The 23715-nt window shown below is 45.3% G+C and overlaps 1 protein-coding gene across 4 annotated transcripts in view; it reads right to left on the minus strand.

The window, feature by feature from the left end:
- The window catches only part of LOC140205778 (exportin-1-like), a 126262-nt gene that overhangs the window by 14954 nt on the left and 87593 nt on the right, over window positions 1-23715 (minus strand). For all 4 annotated transcript variants that reach the window (XM_072273438.1, XM_072273447.1, XM_072273458.1 and 1 more), the window contains 10 exons: window positions 22267-22395; window positions 20036-20194; window positions 18066-18260; window positions 13757-13895; window positions 13232-13413; window positions 10610-10766; window positions 9461-9624; window positions 7118-7252; window positions 3289-3472; window positions 494-600 (listed from right to left, as the gene is read on the minus strand). In XM_072273438.1, the coding sequence (XP_072129539.1) occupies window positions 494-600; window positions 3289-3472; window positions 7118-7252; window positions 9461-9624; window positions 10610-10766; window positions 13232-13413; window positions 13757-13895; window positions 18066-18260; window positions 20036-20194; window positions 22267-22395 (1551 nt within the window). The remainder of the gene's footprint in view (window positions 1-493; window positions 601-3288; window positions 3473-7117; window positions 7253-9460; window positions 9625-10609; window positions 10767-13231; window positions 13414-13756; window positions 13896-18065; window positions 18261-20035; window positions 20195-22266; window positions 22396-23715) is intronic.

Consider the following 23715-nt stretch of genomic DNA (forward strand, 5'->3'; position numbering starts at 1 on the left):
CACTACACCCCTTGCCCATCCTCTGGGCTTTTTTCCCCCTTCTCCCTTTTCCTTCTCCCTGGGGCTCCCATCCCATGATCCTCTCATATCCCTTTTGCCAATCACCTGTCCAGCTCTTGGCTCCATCCCTCCCCCTCCTGTCTTCTCCTATCATTTTGGATCTCCCCCTCCCCCTCCCACTTTCAAACCTCTTACTAGCTCTTCTTTCAGTTAGTCCTGACGAAGGGTCTCGGCCCGAAATGTCGACTGTACCTCTTCCTAGAGATGCTGCCTGGCCTGCTGCGTTCACCAGCAACTTTGATGTGTGTTAGGTGATAAAAGGCTACAGGATGTCAGCTCACATAAACTGGAGAACAGAAAAACCACAATAAAACATCAGTGCCCTAAATGAATTTCATTTACAGCAGTGGGCGAGACCTTTGTGAGAAGCACTGCAATTGGAACTGGAGCTACGGATCAGTCCAGGTGGTTAGGATGAACCACGTGCACTTACCAGCTGCGGGTCCGAAGACCGGCTCACCCACCCCGAAATCAGTTTCAACGTCTCCCTCTTCACCGTCCTCATGCTTTTGATCAACGGCTGCTTGGTAACAACTTCACCTGATCCGGGGAGAAACAGAGCGAAAGACAAACATCTTTTAAAAGGGCAAACTCCCATTATCTTCAGATGTCCAAAGCACCCAGCAGAGCCAAGTCTCGTTAACACTGTTCCACTCCAGGGAGATGCTGGATGTTGCAGTACAGAGTGTAGTCGGTATGCAATTCTCAAATAATGCACTGTGACCCCAGCATGATCTACACCAGCAGATACAATGTAATTGGCAAGTTCAGAACCTACAGGTTCCTCGTGGGCTGAGCTGCTGGCGACGATTCCTGTGGTGTTCCTTAATCGCCTGCTAGAGGTGACAACGCCACTTATTCCAATCACGTCTATCGCTCATCATTATATTCTGTGCTCTTTGAAATAAGGCCACAGGACATTAGAGCAGAAGCAGGCCATTCAGCCCATCTAGTGCTTCACCATTCCATATGGCTGAACTACTTTCCCTCTCAACTCTATTAATCTTGTACAATGCTGTAGTGCCTGGCAGAGGATGTCATTGGGCCCACAACCTGCCACCTGTCCAGGTGGCCAAAACAATGCAGTCGTCACTGGATCGATATCCCGTGCGCGGTAAATTTGCCCTTTTTGCCTTGCCATCACTGCACATTGGGCAGGAGGTGCAGAAGCCCGGAGGCTCACACCACCAAGTTCAAGAACAGCTACTTCCCTTCAACCTTCTGGTTCCTGAGCCGACCTGCACAACCTGAATCACCATCTCAGTATAGCAACACTACAAGCACTTTTCCCAACAAGGGACTTTGCTGTTCCAATTGAGATCTCTCTTGAATAGTTCTGCAGTAATTTGTATTCGTGTCCTGTTAAGGTGTCTTTAATATGAAGTGCATGCAATGCTGCAAGACGTCTTTTGTTGCACTTGTGCATACATGCAGCTATATCTATGACAGTAAACTCAACTTGACTTGGAAGAACCCCAAATGGTGACTCTCTGTTGCCACTTGCTACAGTTGGCTAACTAAAGGAGTGTGGGTTAATTCCAAGCTCACCAACACCAAAACATCAGCGTATATACTTAGCACTCAAGAATGGGGGTGGGGGGGGGGGGGAGGGTTGGATCAAGACATAAGGTTAACCAACTTCCATCGACACTCAGTATTCAACATCAAATGGCCAATTAGATGCAGTGACTGTTCTAATATAGGAAACAGCCAGTGGCTGACTCTACACACAGAAGAATAGGCGTGATAATTCCCGGATAATCTTTTTGGCCAATAATAACAGTGGGCGGTGGGGTGGAGACAAGTCCCTATCAAAGGAGGTGTTCGGCACAACCTTCTCTCTGCCAGCCGACAGGCCACCCTTGGGCAAGGTGTAGCACCTACTTAGCATACCATTCCCCCCCCCCCCACACCAATCCGGGTCACGTGAAGCCGTGGGAGCATGTGGTGGATGAGCAGCTGGTGCACGTCACAAGTCCTGGTTGTACGACCACTGACACCAGGCAGACAATCTCTGATGAGTATTGATAATGGCCGGGGTCACACATCTTGTAAAGACACTGCCCAGGAGAAGGCAGTGGCAAACCACTTCTGAAGAAAAATTTTCCGGGAACAATCATAGACTACATTCACCTACATCATACAACACGACACATGATGAGGAAGAGGTATAATAGATGGGAGAGAGAAGACCCCCGCTGCCCTCTGAAACAGTGCCACGGGATTGGTTGCTGAGAGGCCACCTGGGGCTTCAATTTAGCATCAGAAAGGTGGACACCTCTGCAATAGCGTATCAAACTATAAGCCTTCACATCCTGAGGATTCAGGATTTGGTACCTTCCAGAATCAACTAACCATCTCTTCTACAACCTGGCTGGTAACAAAGCCCCCTTTATTTGTTTAACTGTTTTCCAACAAAGCGAAGCCAAGATGGAAAGCAGAAAAGAGGAATCATTTTTAATTTTATCCTATTGGGCTTTCTCAGACCAGTCCATTCATAACCACTTGTTCACTGTATACAAAATCTGGTTATTTATAAAGATTATTGGAAGCAGCACAGATACTAGAGAAGTCAGTTCTGTCCCTTGAATGTGCACTAATAGTTTCAGACCACGACTCATCCAAAAATCAAACCCACTTCAACCGACAACAACAAACAACAAATACTTGCAAACCCGGAATAGGAAAGTACAACGGTGCCATAAGAAAAAATAACAGATATTACTGAGAATTAAAATGCCTACGTTTCCCAACTGATCGGAGAGTTCAGCACCAAGAGACGATAAAATTAGAACCCAGCTTTTCAGAGTTGAAATAGGTAAAGATATTAACTGCACGAAGTATGGCAGAACTCCAGCAAAGAACAGTTTTTAGGTCAATAGCTAACATTACATCAGTCTTTGATGAATATTCATTAACTAAAATATGTTCAAGGAGATGGGGAAATGGGAGGTAAGTGGAAATAAGTCTTTGACCATTGGAACATGGTCCAGAAGTTGAATAGCCCCCTTCTGGCCCCAACTTGTCATAGAATCATCTATTAGTCTTGTTTAATGAAAATCTAAAGACAATCCTGACACTTTCAACTGATTCCGCCCCCCCCCCCCAACCCCCATCCTCGTCTTTATGAGGGAAGAGTTTTAGGTTTGCATTTCCTTGGAAAGAATTGATCATTTTCATAAAATTATCCAAATAGTCTCTCAAGTGAGAGCTGGTATGGTTCGTTACCGTTTGCCTGGATAGCGGCTGAGATATTCTCACTCAAACACTTGTACACATTCAGCATATCCAGGTAGATCCGTCCCAGCTGGATGACAAATGGGTGCCCAACGGCCTTGCAGGCTCTCACATTGGTCTTCAGAATGCTCCCCAGTTGCTTCACCGTCTCTGCGTCCTTCAGAATATCCACATTCTTTGAAAATAAAAGAGCACCAGTGAGACACCAATCTATGGAAGGCAAACAATAGCCACCGCACTAACTTGATGCACTTCCCTCTGACACAGTGAGTAGATGCCACGACACGGGCAGATGAGGATGCCCACTGCTTTTTCAGATGCGGTGTGCCCCCAACCCTGACTCATGTCAAGGCCAAGATCACAAAGAACTCGAAGGTAGAGCAAAGCAATGTCGTAGCTGCAGGCACGGGGAACAGAATATCGTCTGCAGAAAGTTTACAGGTGTTAACGACACAAAAATCTTTCAATGACTTGCTCCCCTCTCAACCACACAGTAGCCGATCGATGTTCATTTATTTATTACATTTGTACAATGAAATGCATCACTTGCGTTAACAATCAACACACCCAAGGATGTGCTTGAGCAGCTCGCAAATCTCCGTAAGATATAGGAGCAACATTAGGCCATTTGGCCCATCAAACCTGCTCTATTTTATCATGGCTGATCTAATTTTCCTCTTAGCCCCAATCTATTGCCTTCTCCCGCATCCCTTCATGCCCTCGCCAATCAAGAATCTATCAACCTTTTCCTTAAATAACCATAAAGACTTCGTCTCCACAGCTGCCTGTGGCAAAGAATTCCACAGCTTCACCACTCTCTGGCTAAAGAAATTCCTGCTCATCTCCGTTCTAAAAGGACACCCCTCTACTGTGAGGTTGTGTCCTCCGGTCAGACACTCCCACCATAGTAAACACCCTCTCATCCTCTCTATCAAGGCCTTTCACCATTCAATAGGTTTCAATGAGGTCACACCTCATTATTCTGAACTCTAGTGAATATAGGCCCAGAGCCATCAGATATTCTTCATATGACGTCATTCAACCCTGGACTCATCTTTGTGAACCACCTTTGAACCCTCTCTAGTCTGAGCACATCATTTCTAAGACAAGAGGCCCAAAACTTCTCATAATACTCCCAAGTGAGGCCTCACATTTGCTTTATAAAGTCTCAACATTACATCCTTGGTTTTATATTCCAGTCCTTTTGAAATGAATGCTATCATTGCAGTTGCCTTCCTCACCATAGACTCGACCTGCAAAATTAACCTTTAGGGAATCCTGCACAAGGACCCCCCAGGTCCCTTCGCACCCCAGGTTTTTGTATTTTTTTTCTCCATTTAGAAAACAGTCAACCCTTTCATTTCTTCTACCAAAGTGCACAAACATACACTTCCCGATACTGTATTCTACAGTGTTGTAACAGAGCACAGCAGGACTGGGAGTTACTGTGGACTTGGGAGGGCAATTTGTTCAAAAATGCAGTTGGAAGTGTCGCTGCAGACCAAGGAATGAGGAGATTTGTTTTGAAACTGGGAGATAGAAGAAAGGAGAAAGGGAAAAAACCCAACCAGCATGGACAGTGGAGTGGGGTGGGGATCAGCAACATGCTGGGACGGTTCAAGGATCTAAACCCAGGGGAGGTACAGTATCTGAATGATTCAGGAACAGGAATTGCGAGACCCCATCGGACATTGTTAACGCTGCAAGTCTGACTCGCTGATTTACTGGTGGACGGGAGGGGCGGACGGTGGGGGAACTGCATGAACTCTGTCGTAGTGAGTGCCAGTACTCAGGCCACAGCGTTGCTTGCTGACAGCCACCCCAGGAGTGAGGGCGGCGTCAGAGTTGGTGTGCCGCAGCACCCAAACTGGAGCCAGCACTGCCCCCCAGCGTCTACTTGGCAGAGACCAGCTGTATTGTGTTCAACTGCAGATTTCTGCAACATTCATGAACCCAGACTATATTTTTTGCGTGACTGTATTTTACTGATATCTGATATGAGCTTGCTATCTTAAGGGTACTATATGTGGTTTGTGCTGTGTGTGACTGCTGGGGTTGTGTTTTGCACCTTGGCCCCAGAGTAACTCTGTTTCGTTGGCCGTATCCATGTATGGTTGAAATACAATTAAACTTGAACTGAACTGAACTAGGAAGGAAAGCAGAAGAGATTTTTTAAAAAAAAAACTAGATTAGCTTTATTTGTCATATTTACATTCGAAACATAAATGAAATGCGTCATTTACATCAACGACCAACACACTCGGGATGTGTTAGGGGCAGCCCACAAGGGTCACCATGCCCCCGGCACCAACACAGCATGCCCACATCTCATTAACCCTAACCCACACATCCCACAAGGGTCACCATGCCCCCGGCACCAACACAGCATGCCCACATCTCACTAACCCTAACCCACACATCTTTGAAATGCGGGAGGAAAACCAGAACACCCAGAGTAAACTGGCGCTGTTACAAACAGCAGCAGAAATCGAACCCTGATCTTATAGCTGGTGCTATGAAGTATTAGAAACTTAGAAAACCTACAGCACAATACAGGCCCTTCAGCCACAAACATGTGCTGAACATGTCCTTACTTTAGAAATTACCTAGGGTTACCCATAGCCCTAAGTGTTGGTGCGTGGCCAAGTGGTTAGGGCGTTCGTCTAGTGATTCAAAGGTCGCTAGTTCGAGCTTTGGCTGAGGCAGCGTGTGTGTCCCTGAGCAAGGCACTTTACCACACATTGCTCTGCAACGACACCAGTGCCAAGCTGTATGGGTCCTAATGCCCTTCCCTTGGACAACATCGGTGGTGTGGAGAGGGGAGGCTTGCAGCATGGGCAACTGCTGGTCTTCCATACAACCTTGCCCAGGCCTGCGCCCTGGAAACCTTCCAAGGTGCAAATCCATAGTCTCATGAGACTAACGGATGCCTATCATGTACCTGTCCAGGAGTCTCTTAAAAGACTCTATCATGACCCCCTCCACCAATATCACTGGCAGCCCATTCCACGTACTCACCACTCTCTGAGTAAAAAAACTTACCCTGGACATCTCCCCTGTACCTACTTCCAAGCACCTTAAAACTGTGCCCTCTCATGCTAGCCATTTCAGCCCTGGGGAAAAGCCTCTGACTATCCACACGATCAATGCCTCTCATCATCTTATACACCTGTATCAAGGTCACCTCTCATTCTCTGTCGCGCCAAGGGAAAAAGGCCGAGTATTGTGCTAACCGCTACTCTACTGTACTGCCTGCGGTGGTGTATTGAAGTGGTCTCGATCTTGAGGATAAAAGTCAACGAGTTTCAGTCAGAACAAAGAATTCAACAATATTCCTGGGAATGGAAGCAGGAGTGTTGACTATATCTACCACAGTTCATAACTGTGGAGATAACAAGATAATGGGGACATTTTGTTTGAGATTAAAAGGTCAGATTTTGCATAAGCATATTGTGGTCCTTTGCCTCATATTTATATTTTACGCTTATTTTCATTTAGCGATCTGGAGATATAGCACAGTTACAATGAGCTTGCAGCATCCAATTACACCCCTGTGATCAACTAACTTACTAACCCGTACGTCTCAGTAATGCGGGAAGAAACCAGAGTACCCAGCAGAAATTCACATGGTCGTGAAGAGAATCTACAACCTCCTTACAGACAGCAGTGGAATTGAATCCAGGTCATTGGTGTTGTCACTAACTGCTTCCCTAGCATTATGCTACATCTTCATTCTTTAAATTTATTTAAAAATATTACAGACTGCATTAGTATTGAACTATTTAAATGGCCCAGTGTGACAATGAATTGTCCATCCTACCTTGGTTGCCTGCTGAATGATGCTGTCCCACACTTGGTTAGGCAAAAGCATGTACTTTTCAATCAGATGTTCCTGGACCGTCTGGTCAGTTTGAGCTCCAATCATGTAACCAACAGCTTCGTAGAACGTGTGAACCTGAAGTTAGGGGGGGAGAAATGATAGAAAATCTAAAATTAGATGCCGAAACAAGCTCTGTATCACAGAAACATGGGAGATTCTGCAGATACTGGAAATCTTGAGCAACACACAAAATGCTGGAGGAACTTGGCAGGTCAGGCAGCATTGATGGAGGGGAATAAACAGTCAATGTTTTGGGAATCTACATCAGGACTAAAATGGAAAGGTAGGAGTACAAGTTGACAGGTGATAGGCTACCTCCTCCACCTGGTTTCCCACCCTCCTCCCCCTTTTTCCATGGTCCACTGGCCTCTCCTATCTGAATTCTTGTTCTTCAGCCCTTTATCTCTTTCACCCATCCTCACCCAGTTTCATCCCCTTTCAGCCTACCTTCCCCTTGAGCTGGTTACACCTATCACCTGCCAGCTTGTAACTCCTACCCCCACCCCTCCCCACCACCCCAACTTTGGCAGCTTGGTTTTATGATGCTGTTAGTGCTGCCCTGTTCCTTCAGAGCAATCCACGGTCTTGAATCAGTTAAAAGTAAGTGAAACCACACGGATTACCACCTTCTAACTAGCAACAATACAGTCCAGATCAGAGGTTGACAACCTTCTGTTATGCCATGGAACCCTACCATCCCCAGATTGGGAACCCCTGGTCTAGATGGACATTAACTGCTGGAGGAACTCCACAGCTGGCTGCATCTGGAGGGAAGTGGACCTTTGATGAAAGTTGAGACTATTCCTTGGGATACAGCATAGCAAAGGGTCCTTATAGCCCAACGAGACTGCACAGCCCAATCAGACCCAAGTCACCCAGCCAACTGAACATATTTGGGTTGTGGGAGGAAACCAGAGCACCTGGAGGAAACCCACGCAGTCACAAGGAGAACGTAGAAACCCCTTACAGACTGCAGCGGGACTTTAAACCTGGGTTGCTGGCAATGGAAACATTTCCACTGAGCCACCCCCAAAGTATCATCTGGACTAGCTCTTGCCTCAACCCTTCCTCTCGACTCCTGGCCATCGCCTCTCCAGTTTTTCAGTCCAGATGAAAGGTCGACTGCCCATTTCCCTGCACAGCTGCTGCCTGAGCCACTGAGTGAGCTTTTCATTTACTTTATTATTTATGCATCTATTTGCGCTAATATTACTTCATGTGCTGTACGTGAGTTATACGTACTGCGTTGTGCACTCTGGTCTGGGGGAACATTGTTTTGTTTGGCCGTATACATGTGTCCGGTTGAAAGGGAATAAACTTGAACTCTTTGCTCAGGATTCTGGTCTCAGCAGTATCCCGTGCTGGCATGAACAGGATATTGTATTGGTGGGAGGTCATGAGAGGAAACTTGGGCCAGTGTTTCAGAGCTACAGGCATCTTCCATTACCTCGCTGGCAGCATTTTAAAATGATCAGGACATAATGCTATCAATTGCCATGCTCACCTCACAGAACATACACTCAGTGGCCACTTTATTAGGTACACCTGCTCGTTAATGCAATTGTCTAGTCAGCCAATCATGTGGTAGGAACTCAATGCACAAAAGCATGCAGGCATGGTCAAGAGGTTCAGTTGTTGTTCAGACCAAACTTCAGAATGTGGAAGGAATGTGCTCCAAGTGACTTTGACTGTGGAACGATGGTTAGTGCCCAGGCAGGGTGGTTTGAGTATCTCAGAAACTGATCTCCTGGGATTTTTACACACAGGTCTCCAGAGTTTAAAGAGAACGGTGCAAAAATACAAAAAAAAAAAAAAAAATCCAGTGAGTGGTAGTTCTGTTGGTGAAAATATTTTGTTAATGAGAGCTGTCAGAGGAGAATGGTCAGACTGGTTCACATTGACAGGAAGGGGGCAGCAACTCAAACAATAACATGTTACAACAGTCGTGTGAAGAAGAGCATCCCTGAATGGACAACACGTCGAACTGTAAAGTGGATGAGGTACAGCAGCAGAAGATCACACCAGGTTCCACTCCCATACCTAGCAAAATGGCCACTGAGTATAGTTGCAAAAGCTGTTGGGCAAGTAATTTTAATGGCTCAGTATAAAAGAATAGCAGAAGCAGACTGTCTTCCCCCCCCCCCCACCAGATCTGCTCCACCTTTATCTAGATAATGGCTGAGCATTCACCTCAGTAACACTCTCCTGCACTGAACCCAGATCCCCTGATTTTCTTATCATGTAAAAAGCACCAGAGATTGCACTATCTCCTAAAGAGCTGACCTGATGGGGCTGTAGATCACATATGATGGTGTTGATGTTGGTCAAGATCTCATCGATGAAAGGCATCACCTCTCCCACCTGCACCTGTACAAAATGACGTCGACATTTCTGCGCGATCTTGATAAACGTGTCGCAAGCCATATCCTGCACTCCATCGTGTGTCTCTGTATCAACAAAAACATGGGGTTTGGAACGTCTTCCATTTTAAAATGAAAGCCTGGCTTCAAATTAAATCAAATTCTTCATCTATTTTTGGATTTTTTTTCCCTAAAAAAAAGACAAACATTAATTTTGAACGATGATCAGATTCACTGAGAGGCTAGCTGTCAATGTTCCCACACCAATGCACTTCTGTGAAATTGTACACACGGTTGGTTTACCCTTCTGATTCTTGTTAAATCTGTTCAACAAGTTAACAGCCAAAAATACCCACTCCAAAAAAAGCTTGTAAATTTAGGATCAAGTATTCTCACAGAAAGATGTGCTAAAGCCAGTGCTACTTAGATACATCTGTGAAAAAGAAACATTTTCAATACAAACTTCAAAATGCACTGGTAGAGTAAATCTTCCCAAAAGTTACCTATTTGTCTGTACACGAAGTCCAAACACCATAAGACATGTGAAGAGTATTTGATGGCTCTGGGCCTGTATTCACTGGAATTACGAAGAATGAAGGGTGATCTCATTGAAACCTATTGAATGGTGAAAGACCTCGATAGAGTGAATGTGGAGAAGATGTTTCCTATGGTGGGAGAGTCTAGGACCAGAAAACACAGCCTCAGAATATAGGGGTGTCCTTTTAGAACAGAGATGAGGAAGAATTTCTTTATCTAGAGAGTGGTGAATCTCTGAAGTTGGTTCCCATAAGCAGCTATGGAAGCCTAGTCTTTACGTATATCTAAGGCAGAGGTTGATAGATTCTTGACTAGTCAGGGCATGAATGGGTACAGGGAGAAGGCAGGTGATCGGCGTTGAGAGGGAAAATGGATCAGCCATGATGAAATGGCAGCACAGACTCGATGGGCCAAATGGCTTTATTCTGCTTCTATAGCTTATGGTCTTATAAGACATAGGGTCAAAGGACAGGCTGCCAGCTCCACACTGAGTACAAGCCAGTGGCACACACTCACCACGCATAAACACACTCACCATGCATAAACTCGAAGAGCTTGTTCACCACGGTCTTCAGGAACTTCCAGTGAGCTCGAAGGAACCGGGGATACTGCCCCACCACGTACATTATATTCGAGGCAATGATGGCCTTGTTATCTTTCCCACGTTTTTGTTCACAGAGACCCAGCAAATCCTTCAAAGCAAAGAGATACAACAGTAAGTATCCTATTCTTTTGTTTACTCTTCACATGCGGGGCCAATGGCTAATTGTCTTGAACTGCATTGACTTTATTACTTACATCCTTCATATACATGAGTAAAAATCTTTATGTTACGTCTCCGTTCAAATGTGCAATTATAGCAATTTATAATAAATAGTATGTACAACAGGATAGTCAATATAAGATAGAAATACAGTTGCATCAGCATGAATTAATCAGTCTGATGGCCTGGTGGAAGAGGCTGTCCCTGAGCCTGTTGGTCCTGGCTTTTACGCTGCGGTACCATTTCCTGGATGGTAGCAGCTGGAACAGTTTGTGGTCCGGGCCCTTTTTTTGCACCTATCTTTGTAAGTGCCCTGAATAGTGGGAAAAGTGGGAATCCAGAGAATGGTGAATCTCTGGGGTTTGTAGCCACAGGCGGCTACGGAAGTCTAGTTTCTCATAGTCAGTCTGGATTCCCCACACTCAATGGAGTTAAAAGTCAGACTGCTGCTGATGTGAAGCCAAAAACTGCACCAGGCTTTCATATTCCTCTTCCCCAATGTCATGAAGTGAACCAGACGGGTACTTATGATAATCACCACAGTTGATAATGGATCTTATGTGGTAGTGCAGAAGCCAGTGTAACGCTTTACAGCGTCGTCAACGATTAGGCTTCAATTCCAGCTGCTGTCTGTAACGGGAGTTTGTACATTCTCCATGTGACCCTCTGGGTTTTGTCCCGCATTCCAAAGACGTACAGATTAGGGTTAATGAGTTGTGGGTTATGTTGGTGCCAGAACCGTGGTGACACACGTGAGCTTCCCCCAGCACAATTCTCAGACTGTGTTGGTCATTGACACAAAAAGATACATTGTTTTAATGTACATGTGAGATAAACCTAATCTTTTTAAACTTTAATTAATGAGTGTGTGTCCCCATTACTAGCTTCTGTTTCTGCATCACTGGCTCAGTAAATTTACCTAGTTAACATATCATATCACTTAAAAAAAAAAGGCAAAGTGTAAATAACTTTAAAAAAGTTGGGATGGGAACATCATAGATAACGGTTGCATTAAATGCTCATCCCTAATTGACCATAAGAGGGCAGTGGTGAGCCACCCTCTTGAAGTGCTGCAGACTTTATGATGGACATGGGGTCTTGCTTGTTTGGTTGGGACTTCTGGAAATTTGATCCACTGATGATGGCCACCTGTCAAGATAACCTACAACTCTGGGCTTCAGATATATTTGCTGCCCCTATTATTCCACATGGCACAGGTGTTGTGAGGAAAGGAGAGGAGGGATGGTCTTTTACAGAGAATGGAAGGTGTGTGGAACACACGGCCGGGGGGTGGTAGAGGCAGATACATCAGCGACATAAAAGACATGGATGAGAGAAGAATGCAGGGCTATGTGGGCAGGGAGGAAAGGATTAGATTGATCTTGGAGTAAATTAGAAGGTGGACATTATGGGCCATAGGGTCTGTACTGTGCAGTACTGTTCTACGTTCAATGTAAAAATCGCAGATTTGGAAGATGTTGAAGCAGCCTTTGGAAGCTACTGAAGACAGTATATATTACACCCTCAAGCCTCATTCTCTCTGGTACTACCAATTCAGGAGCAGCCAAACAATTCACCACCTCACTATTTTACTTTCTTTTTGAGATATATATAATAAATATCAATTTTATATATCATATATAGCACGAGGGGTGATAAGTTCGTGGCCTAAGGTAGAAGGAGTCAATTTTAGAAAACCTAGCACATTTATTTTTCAACATAGTCCCTTCCTCCATTTACACACTTAGTCCAGCGGTCGTGGAGCATACGGATCCCTTCTTTGTAGAAGTCGGCGTCTTGGACCTCCAGGAAGTGTCCACAGCAGGGGTGATTGATAAGTTTGTGGCCTAAGGTAGAAGGAGATGAGTTATTAACTTCAAACTTTCTGCACAATCACTCAAAGAGTTGAACTGCACGTGCATGTAACGAGAGCTGTATAACTCACCTCCTTCTACCTTGGGCCACGAACTTATCCATCACCCCTGCTGTGGACGCTTTCTGGAGATCCAAAATGCTGACTTCTACAAAGAAGTGATCCTTATGCTCCACGAACACTGGACTAAGTGTGTAAATGGAGGAAGGGACTATGTTGAAAAATAAATGTGCTAGGTTTTCTAAAATTGACTCCTTCTACCTTAGGCCACGAACTTATCAATCACCCCTTGTATATATACTATATAGTATTGTATATATATATATATATATAGTACAATTTTAATGTACTGCACTGTACTGCTGCTGCAAAACAACAGATTTCCTGTATTCCCAAATCCCAACACAACGCATGCCAATAATAATACAACTGATTCGCAAATACAGCCATTCGAAAGGTCCGATCTGGGGTTGAAACGCAGAGGGATTGATGCGGCACCCAGCTGACCAGCACTGCCCGACCTTGATGACGGTGACGAGGAAACGCTTCTCATCCTCTTCGTGCATCGCGCCACTGATAGAGCCAATCGCCCAGCACAGAGTGTTGAGGTTCTTCCACGACCACTCCGTACCGTTCACTTGGTTGTGCAGCTTTTCCGTCATAATGCATTCCGTGTCCGCGTAGTCTAAATGCGTGAGGTACACTGAAAGGGAAACACACAGCTCACCGTGAACTCAAATTCACTTCCACAAATGTAATCCATAAGCAGACCAGCTCGATGATTTGCCAATGCTCCAGTGACTGGTGATGATTCACTGACAGTGACAGTCAGCCCATTATTCCCCAATACCAGTGCAAGAATGCTGGCCACATGCACCTAATGTTGGTCACTGAGTGCACGTTCTCCCAAATTTCCCAAAAGATATCAAAATCAATTCCAGTGCCCCACAGACAACTGAACTTATTCAACAGTGCACAATTAATAGAAAGAGGAGAATCATAAAACTTGTATACAAGCTGCTAAAACCAGCGGAGGCTGAACTTACCCAGGGTCTCCCTCATGGTCTTGTACAAATTGATGGAGTCTGTGTCTTTCATGAATTCCCGAACTACCTCTCCCTGTTCGTTCTCCACCACAAGCACCTCTTCTGGCTTTGCCATCCGGCTGATCATTATAAGCCTCACCTGAAACAAAGGGGGAAAAAAAACCAAAATAACTGTCATGTAGCATCCGGATTTAATTTGCCCTTAAAGCTGGTACGGAAACTGCACTGTGCTGGACAGGAAGGCTTTACAATGGGTAGTCAAAACTGCCCAACGCATCACCAGTCTACCCGCCACCAAAGACATAGGGTGCTGTGCAAAAGAGTTTTAGGCACATACATACATACAACCGGAGTATCTAAGACTTTCGTACAGTACTGTATTTGTCAAAGTGGAGCAGCAAGTGAGTTTGTAAACCCAGCGAGAGCAAAGGACTTTGGGAATGGCAAGGGTGCAGCGTCACGGGAGGGGTGTGGGACAGGTGGCAGAGATGCAGTGCCAGGGATTGGGGGTGGGGGGGGGGGTGGAGTGGTGGAGTGGGTGCAGTCACCAGGCAAGGTCGTTTGATTCTGAACAACTGGTTTATTGCAGTGTCTCTCTGGTGCTTTCCACTCCTTCCTCTCTCCCTTCCCCTCTTCCCAACCACGATTCCCCTCTCCATACCCCCTTCCCACTCCCAGTCCTCAATAGAGACCCACAGCAGAATCAAGTACATCATTACTCACGTATGTCATGAAATTTGTTGTTTTTTTTTTAAAATGGCAGCAGTACAAAGCGATACTTAAAATTACTACAGTACTGTGCAAAACTCCAGGACACCCAAGCTATATACATGTGCCCAGGACGTCTGCATAGTAGTGTATACACAAAGGTGCCAGAACAGGGCCAGTAACATCGTGAAGGATCCCACCCACCCTGCTCAAGGATCATTTACCCCCCTCCCATCAGGGAGGCGGCTACGTAGCATCCATGCCAGGATCACTGGACTCAAAAACAGTTACTTTTTCCCAGCAGTAAGGCTAATCTACACCTCCATCCACAAACCCACCCACCACCACTACTTTATCATTTCCGTGCCTACTGTCACCTTATGGGCGATTAATCAATCTACCAATCTAGTCTGATAAACTATCTTATGTAACACAAACAAAATGCTGGAGGAGCTCAGCAGGTCAGGCAGCATCTATGGAAAAATGTACAGTTGACGTCTTGGGCCGAGATACTTCCTCAGGGCCCTTATGTCCTGCCGATTTCCAGCGCCTACAGATTTTCTCCTGTTTGCAACTACCTTCTGCATTTATATTTATTCTGATTTTTGTTATTATTGTGTTCTTTATTGTATTGTGTTTTGTACTTCTTCGGATGCAGAGACACTATTGTTTTGTTCTTTGCACTCGTGTACTGGAAATGGCATTAAGCAATCTTGATTCACAGGACTAAGTCAAAACAAGCTGATGAGTGAACTCAGCAGGTCAGACAGCATCTGTGGAGGCAGAGGAGAGGGGTGGTCAACGTTTCAGGTCGGGCCCCTACATCAGGACCCGTAAGCTCGTTCCACACCCACACCACCCCCTGAGTGAAGTAGTTCCCCTTAAAAACTTTATCTTTCATTCACCCCTAACCTGGGACCTCTAGTTCTAATCTCACACAACCTCCGTGGAAAACTCCTGCTTGAGTAACTGAGGAACTGGTTCAGGGAGCGAGGTTTCAGATTCTAGGATCATTGGAACCTCCTCTGGGGCAGGGGTGACCAGTACAAGACGGGTGGGTTTCATCTGAACTGGAGGGGAACTAATATCCTGGCTGGGAGGTTCACTTGGGCTACTCGGGAGGGTTTAAACTAGTTTGGCAGGGGGATGGGAACCAAAGCATCAAGTCAGAAAGTGGAGGGATGGGGAGGAAGGTAGATGGTAGGGCCAGTAAAAACAGGTAGGAGCAAAGATCCAAATATGATAGCACGTACAGTTGGAAGTACGTGTATTTTAATGCTAGGAGTATTTTGGGTAAAGGTGATGAATTTTAATCATGGATCAATTTTAATATCAGAGAATGTATACAGTACCTGGAACCATGATGTGGTGGCCATTACAGAGACTTGTCTGAGAGAGGAACAGGCATGGGTGCTTTGCGTTTTAGGAAAGATATCTTCCGGTCAGAAGGAATTGCAAGGATGGCAAGGTAAGAGAACGTTGGATGTTGAGATAGATGGTGAGTTTAGTCAAGAAAAAAAAATAAAAGTATGTAAAAGCTTAGGAAGCTAAAATCAAACAGAGCCCTTGACAATCATCTAGAAGCCAGAAAAGAACTCAAACAGGGAATTAGGAAAGCCAAGTGGAGACAGGCAAGTAAGACTGAAGAGAATCCAAAGTATTCTACACATACATCAATAGGAAGAGGATAACTAGGGAGAGGGTAGGACCACTCACAGATTGGGGGGGGGGGGAACCATTTTCTTGGATGCGAAGGATATGGGTGAGGTACCTAATAAGAACTTTGCATCAGTAATTACCCAGGAGATGGATGTGAAGGAGAGGGAGATCAGTGCTGAGAATATTGATATGCCAGGGCATTTCAAGATAAAAGGAGGTGGTAGTGATGAGTCTCTTAAAGAGTTATAAAGGCACCTGGACAAATAAAGCCAGATGATTCAACACTGTTGCCGGGACAGGTCACCTAGATACATCTACTGGCCCGAGACCAACAGTAGACAAAGAAAGTTCTAACGGCAAAGGCCACTTCCAACACCACCTCTGAACCGAGCAGCTTTCATTGTGACCAAAGTCGTGTCAAGTGACAGTGTCCGGGTCAGAACAACTGTGTAATATTATTAAATGCTATGAGCAGAGATTCACCCAAAAATGAGTCACGTCTTTAACGAGAGATTGGACAAACTTGGGTTGTTTTCCCTGGAGGCTGAGGGGAGATTTGACAGAGGTTTATAAGATTATGAAAGGCACAGATAGAGCAGACAGAATCTTACTCCCAGGCAGAAGTGTCTAATACTGTACCAGAGGGCATGCATTTACTGAGAGAGGGGAAATTTCAAAGGAGATGTGTGGGGCAAGTTTTATTAACAGAGATTGGAGGGTGCAAGGCATGTGCTGCCTGGGGTGGTGATAGGCGCAAATACATTAGGGGCTTTTAAGAGATATTTAGATAGGCACATGGATCTGAGAAATATGGAGGGATATGGACATTGTGAAAGCAGAAGGGATTAGTTTAGCCATTTGATTACTAATTTAATTGGTTCCACACAATATCCTGGGCTGTACTATTTTTGTTCTATGTTCTTCCTCAAGGCAACTAAGAGAAATTTTACACCAGCTCATTCTAACTGGTAGGGACTCTGGAGCTATGGAATTATGTGGATATAACAGATATGGGGTGGCTCAGTAGTGTAGTGGTCAGCACAGCCATTAATGGCTTGAATGGCTTGTCATCTGAAGAGTGTTTGATGGCTCTGGGCCTTTACTCACTGGAATTTAGAAGAATGAGGGGTGACCTAATTGAAACCTATCGAATGGTGAAAGGCCTTAATAGAGTGGATGTGGAGAAGATGTTTCTTGTGATGAAAGAGCCTAGGGCCAGGCAGCATCTCGCAAAAGAGTAAAAAAATAAATCATCTACATTTTGGACTGAAACCCTTCGGCAGGCCATTCTTTTCCTGGACGCAGCCTGGCCTGCTGAGTTCCTCCAATATTTTGTGTGTGTTGCTCAGATTTCCAGCATTTGCAGATTTTCTCTTGTTTGTGATTAGAATAGAGGGACTTCCTTTTAGAATGGAGATGAGGAGGAATTTCTTTAGCCGGAGAGTGGTGAGTCTGTGGAATTCTTTGTAGCAGGCAGCTGTGGAGGCTAAGTCTTCATGCACATTTAAGGCAGATATTGATAGATTCTTGTTTGGTCTTAGTGTAACTTATAGTTAACGTATTGTACTGTACTGCAATTGCAAAAAAAAAAACAAATTTCATTATGTACATCAGCAATAATAAAGCTGAAACTGAAATAGTCAGGGAATGCACCTGGAATACACACATAATATTGCTCATTCACTGACAAGACAGGTGTTGCTGGGAAGGCCAGATTTACTCATCCTGTATAGCCTCTGAGGAGATATTCAGCATTACCTTCAAACATTAGCACTGAAGGTGCCTGCACAGGGCAGTTACAGATAAAGAGAGAGACAGAGACAGAGAGTTCTTCAAGAATGGTAGACGTGGAGAATCCAAGGTGAAGCACAGTTCGCCTGATCCCTGAACTCCACTTTGCTTCATTTTCACAATCTTCATCGCCAGTTAAAAGCACACTCACCTTCGATAACACCGGGAGATAGATCTGCCTCCGAGGAGGCACATCACTGTGAGGACTCCCCAGGGCAGGGGAGGCACTAATGGAAAAGGGATTCTCCCGATAAAGCTCTCCCGCTAGGTGATTCCAGTACTCCAAACAAATCTTAAAAATCTCAATCTCCTCCACCTCTGATATCAGGATCATGTAGTGTAGACCCTACAACAACAGGCAACATTGAGAAGAGTGTTACAATTTAATTTGTTACTCAATAAAGATTCAGATTCATACACCACGTGTACATCGAAACATGCAATGAAGTCTGCTGTCTGTGTTCACAACCAACACAACCAGGGGATGTGCTGGGGGCACAGATTCACCACACACTCCAGCACCAACACAGCATGCCCACGACGCTCGACAGAACACAAGAAGCAACAAAACAACAGAAAAAACCAGCCCTGCTCCTCCCTCCCATACACCCACACACAGAGACAGTGCTCCACGACCCTGGGCAAAATGGTAGCAAAGCTGTTAACACAACGCTGTTTCCCCCCGCACCGTCTATAAGGAGTTTGGACATTCTTCCCGTGACCATGTGGGTTTCCTCCGGGTGTTTCAGTTCCCTCCCACAGTCCAATCACATACTGGTCACTGTAAATTGTCCTGTGATTAGGCTGGGGTTAAATCCGTCGGTTCTGGGCAATGCGGCTCGTTGGGCCAAAGGGCCTGTTGCACACAATATCTCTAAATATTGCTTTTCATAATTGCAGAAATGCATTTATTTGTTCACATTCCCCACATTCATCCACTAACTCACCATTTTAACTTGCTGCGCTGACAGGCACTAGGTACTGTTAAAGCACGGTGAATTTTTAATCACCAAGGAATCGATCATTACTACTGACAACTGACTTAATCGTTACTTGTGCTTTACAAGTCCATTATCAGCAACGACTTTAAATATTCGTCACTCCCATCACGAAGCACCCTCTCCACCTGGGACATGTCATCTTCTCAACAGAGGTTGTGTACCCCTTCTCCAAAATGTCTGAAGCCCGAAGTGTTTCGGATTTAGGATTTTTTTGGGGATTTTGGAACCCACAGGCACCACCTCATTGTTTTGCACTATTTTTAATATTACCTACTGCACCCTTCAGTAATTTTCTGTATCTTTCACAACACGTCAGTGATGATAAACCTGATCCTCATTCTTTGAAGACTAGTCTGCTGCTAATTTCTTGTTTTGCAGTCTGGATGTATGCAACCACTAACCACATCAGAAGAAAAGGAGTTTGTGCACAAAATCTGCTGTAACACGACAGGCCCCATTAAAATCACACAAGTGCAGAATCTTAAAAATGCTGCATCTTAATAAGCCACTCATTTCACTAATGACTCGTGATGGAATCTTTGTCAGCACAACATCGAAGAGCCTGAATTGTACTGGTGAGAAAGGAATTCCCTTCCTGAATAAATGTCCATCTATCCATTACTAACCTCCAAGAGGACCACAACCTTGTGGAAGGGATTGGAGGCTTGTGTGCATCAACGACCTGGAGAGCGACATTGGCTGGAGTCAGGGCGTTACGCTTTGACTCCTGGTAGGGTCACCCATGCCAAACAGGTCAAAGGGTAGAAACCCAGCTGGGACTTGCGGGCAGTAGTGAAAACCAAGGGGAAGTTACTGGCATGATGAAGGAAGCCCTGAACACCACCAGACGTGAAGGACCTTCATTGCTGCCCTGAATGAGAGTGGCTAACTATTACTCTATGAAGAGTCATCCACACTAAGTATGGTCTTTTGGTTAATGTCTCCGGGATAACAGTATCTGTAAAACCACAACACCACCATGAGGTACCAGAAGTGACGGGAAGGATGCAGTGAAACAGCTCTCATCCCAGAGAAATCTCGGAGAGAACCACAAAGCAGATGGGATGAGAATGAAGGACAGCAACATTACCACATACGCCATCTTTCAGGGCCAACTTACATCCAAGAGTGCTTCCCTGAGTTCCAGAGTCCTTTCTACCAAGGTGCCATGCTCCTTCAAGAAAGTGCACAAGAAGAGACTCAGATTCTGTATGAAATTCTGCTCATCGTCCTTCCCATTTGCATAAGCCAACCGTATGTTGGTATTGGCAGGTAGCATCTGAAACGAAACAAAGCCCAAAATTAGATGCGTACAATCTCTATGTAACACATTAAACCAGAGCTTAGTTGCTATCCATGTCTCAAATCTGAGTCTTATATGAAATGGGGGGAAAATAAACAGAAACCAAATAAAAGTTAAAAAATTGCATAGATGCTGTAAATCCAAACCAAAAGCTGAGCTCTGGAAGCACTAGGCAGGTGGTGGTTGGGGGTGGGGGTGGAATTCTGAGGAGAGAGAAGCAGAATGCTGCCCAAACTGCTGAGGGTTTCCAACACTTTGTTACTTAATTCATTTCAATAAATATCTTTGCTCATTATATCCCATCAACTGATTACTAGCTACCAGAGGCAAGGTCCATGTAACCAATAACACAAGAAATTCTGCAGATGCTGGATATACAGAGACACGCACAAAATGCTGGAGGAACTTGGCAAGTCAGGCAACATCTATGGAAAATAGTAAACAGTTGACATTTTGGGTCAAGACCCTCCTTCACGACTAGAAAAGGCGGTGGAATAAAAAGGTTGGGGGAAGGGAAGGAGGCTAGCTCGAAGGTGATAGGTGAAGCCAGGTAGGTAGGAAAGACAAAAGGCTGGAGAGGAAGGAATCTGATAGGAGAGGAGAGTGGACCATGGGAGAACGGGAAGGAGATTCAACTGTCCAAATTTAGATAATGCATATAAAAATCTGGAGGAACTCAGCAGATCAGGCAGCATTTATGGAAAGAAATAAACAGTCAACGTTTCAGGCTGAGACTGTTCATCAGGAGTGTCGTGGGGTCGATCCAGGGTGCTGATGAAGGGACTCAGCCTGAACCGTTGACTGCTTATCCCTCTTCATAGATGCCGCACTGCCTGACCTGCTGAGTTCCTCCAGCATTTTGCATGCTTACTGTAACTCTGAATTTCCAGCATCAGCGGACCCTCTTCTGGTTATCACTTGACTATCCAAACTACGGCACTGTAGTCTTAAGTAAGGGTTGGCAAACTACCAAACACAGTATAATTTCCTCTGCAAAAATAACTCTGCCACCCTCCGGAGAATATCTGTGTTGTATTTCAGAACATGCTCTGCAATACAAAAGGAAGGAAAGGAAGGAAATTGCCTTTTAAACTCACGAGAGAGCATAGGACATTAACTTTTTTTTTTTTTTGCTGTTGATGTTTCTGTAGCAGGCAATTTCTTTTTTACGAGGTCGAGTTGCTAGCTTGACGCTCAACCAGGCATGGATGGAAAGCGTGCCTGGGCTGCCGGCTGGGTTCGAACTCGGGAGCCTTCGCTCTGAAGTCCGGTGCTGATGCCACTACGCCACCAGCCGGCCAGTACAAAAAGTTATTCTGCTTTGAATAGACGCTGGAACAGGAAGAAGGGACCAGGTAAGGAGTCACAGACAGCCCCAAGTTGGGGTTTAAACACTGGAACTACCAGGTTCTTGGTGCCAAGAGACAAATCCCAATGTGGACTTGAGTGCTGTTATATCAAAGCATCAGTTCTTGGTTCTTCTTATTGGATATTGCCCAGAAGGAGTCCTGTGCGAGAGTTTTATGTACATATATATAGCTTGGGTCCGTAAGACTTTTGCACAGTACTGTATTTGTCAACGTGGAGCAGAGAGCGAGTTTGTAAATCTGGCAGGAGCAAAGAATGTTGGGAATGACAAGGGTAGGGAGCTGTGGCAAGGAAAGTGTGTCGGGGCAGAGTGTGTCGCAGGTGCAGACACACCCAGCCCTGAGTCACCATGCAAGGTGATTTGATTCAAAACAATTACTTTATTGGTCATTACAGAATGGTGCTTCCTATTACCTCCCTCCCCCTTCTCTCAACCATGATTCCCCTCTCCCTGACCCCTTCCCGCTCTCAGTCCACAAGAGAGACCCATATCTTGATCAGGTTTATCATCACTCACAAATGTCATGAAATTTGTCTTTTTTTGCAGCAGCAGTACAGTGCAATACATAAAATTACTCTAGTACTGTGCAAAAGTTCTGGGCACTCAAGCTATATCAATGTGCCTTTCACATTTGCTCAGTACTACACATAATTTTCATGTGGCCCCAGGTACCACTTACCTGCTTGAGCTGAATGAGTGTTAATGTAAACAAAGAGACAAACTGTTCATCATACTGACTGACACTGACGCCAGCAATCTCAGTCAAACACTTCAACGTTACGTTCCGAAACATGGGCACATTCAGAAACTAGGCAAAAAGAACAAAAACAAAACGGTAAAACACAAAATCAATTGTTTAAAATATTACAGAGGCATTCTTGTCAAATTCTTCTGTTATAAATTTCAACAAATATAGTCTCGCTTTCAAGTCCAATTCCAATGGAGGTGTTGCCTGAACAAAAGGAGGACACAACTGTGAGGAGATCCTGGAGTACTCCTATTAACTGTTTGGAGAGAGACATTTATCATTGATGATTTGCTGGGAGAGGGAGAGGGAGAGGGAGAGGGAGAGGGAGAGGGAGAGGGAGAGGGAGAGGGAGAGGGAGAGGGAGAGGGAGAGGGAGAGGGAGAGGGAGAGGGAGAGGGAGAGGGAGAGGGAGAGGGAGAGGGAGAGGGAGAGGGAGAGGGAGAGGGAGAGGGAGAGGGAGAGGGAGAGGGAGAGGGAGAGGGAGAGGGAGAGGGAGAGGGAGAGGGAGAGGGAGAGGGAGAGGGAGAGGGAGAGGGAGAGGGAGAGGGAGAGGGAGAGGGAGAGGGAGAGGGAGAGGGAGAGGGAGAGGGAGAGGGAGAGGGAGAGGGAGAGGGAGAGGGAGAGGGAGAGGGAGAGGGAGAGGGAGAGGGAGAGGGAGAGGGAGAGGGAGAGGGAGAGGGAGAGGGAGAGGGAGAGGGAGAGGGAGAGGGAGAGGGACACACACAGAGTTATTTACCACCGATATGTTGCTTTTGGAAAAGAGAGAGAGAGAGAGACACGAAGATTGACAGTTAGACTGTCACTTTAAGGCATTGGAAGTAACTTTGGATTTTTACTGAGTTTGGAGTTGGAGACAGCACCGAGCAGCTCGAAGGTTGCTATGGTGACCAAAGGCAGATTGTTGATGTTACTTTCAAGGACTTGTTGCCTGCTTGCACTCCTTTACAGACAAAGGAGGGAGGGACTCTTCGAATGACAGGTGAAATAAATGGGAGGTCAGATGATACAGACCTCGGACACATGATCTGGACACTGAATGAGCACTGTTGTGCCCGCAGAGAAAGTGGGTGTTGGAGGATCGATCAGGCGGATCGATCCAAATTGCTATTCCATCAGTGAAGAAGGGGTTGACTGGTGGGGAGTTGTCTATGTGTCCGCCCTGGCCTGGGTGATAGCTCCACCACAGAAGACCGGTCCCCCTGGTTAAAGTCACGGTGGGTGACTTGTGAAGGATTTCGGAGGACGACGAGAAGATCAACGGCATCAGCTCAGCTGAAGACTCATATCTATATATCTATATCTATCTATATATAGATATAGATATATATATCTATATCTATCTATATATAGATATATAGATATATATATATATCTATATCT

Source organism: Mobula birostris, chromosome 1 (assembly GCF_030028105.1).
Source record: "Mobula birostris isolate sMobBir1 chromosome 1, sMobBir1.hap1, whole genome shotgun sequence".
Taxonomy (NCBI): domain Eukaryota; kingdom Metazoa; phylum Chordata; class Chondrichthyes; order Myliobatiformes; family Myliobatidae; genus Mobula; species Mobula birostris.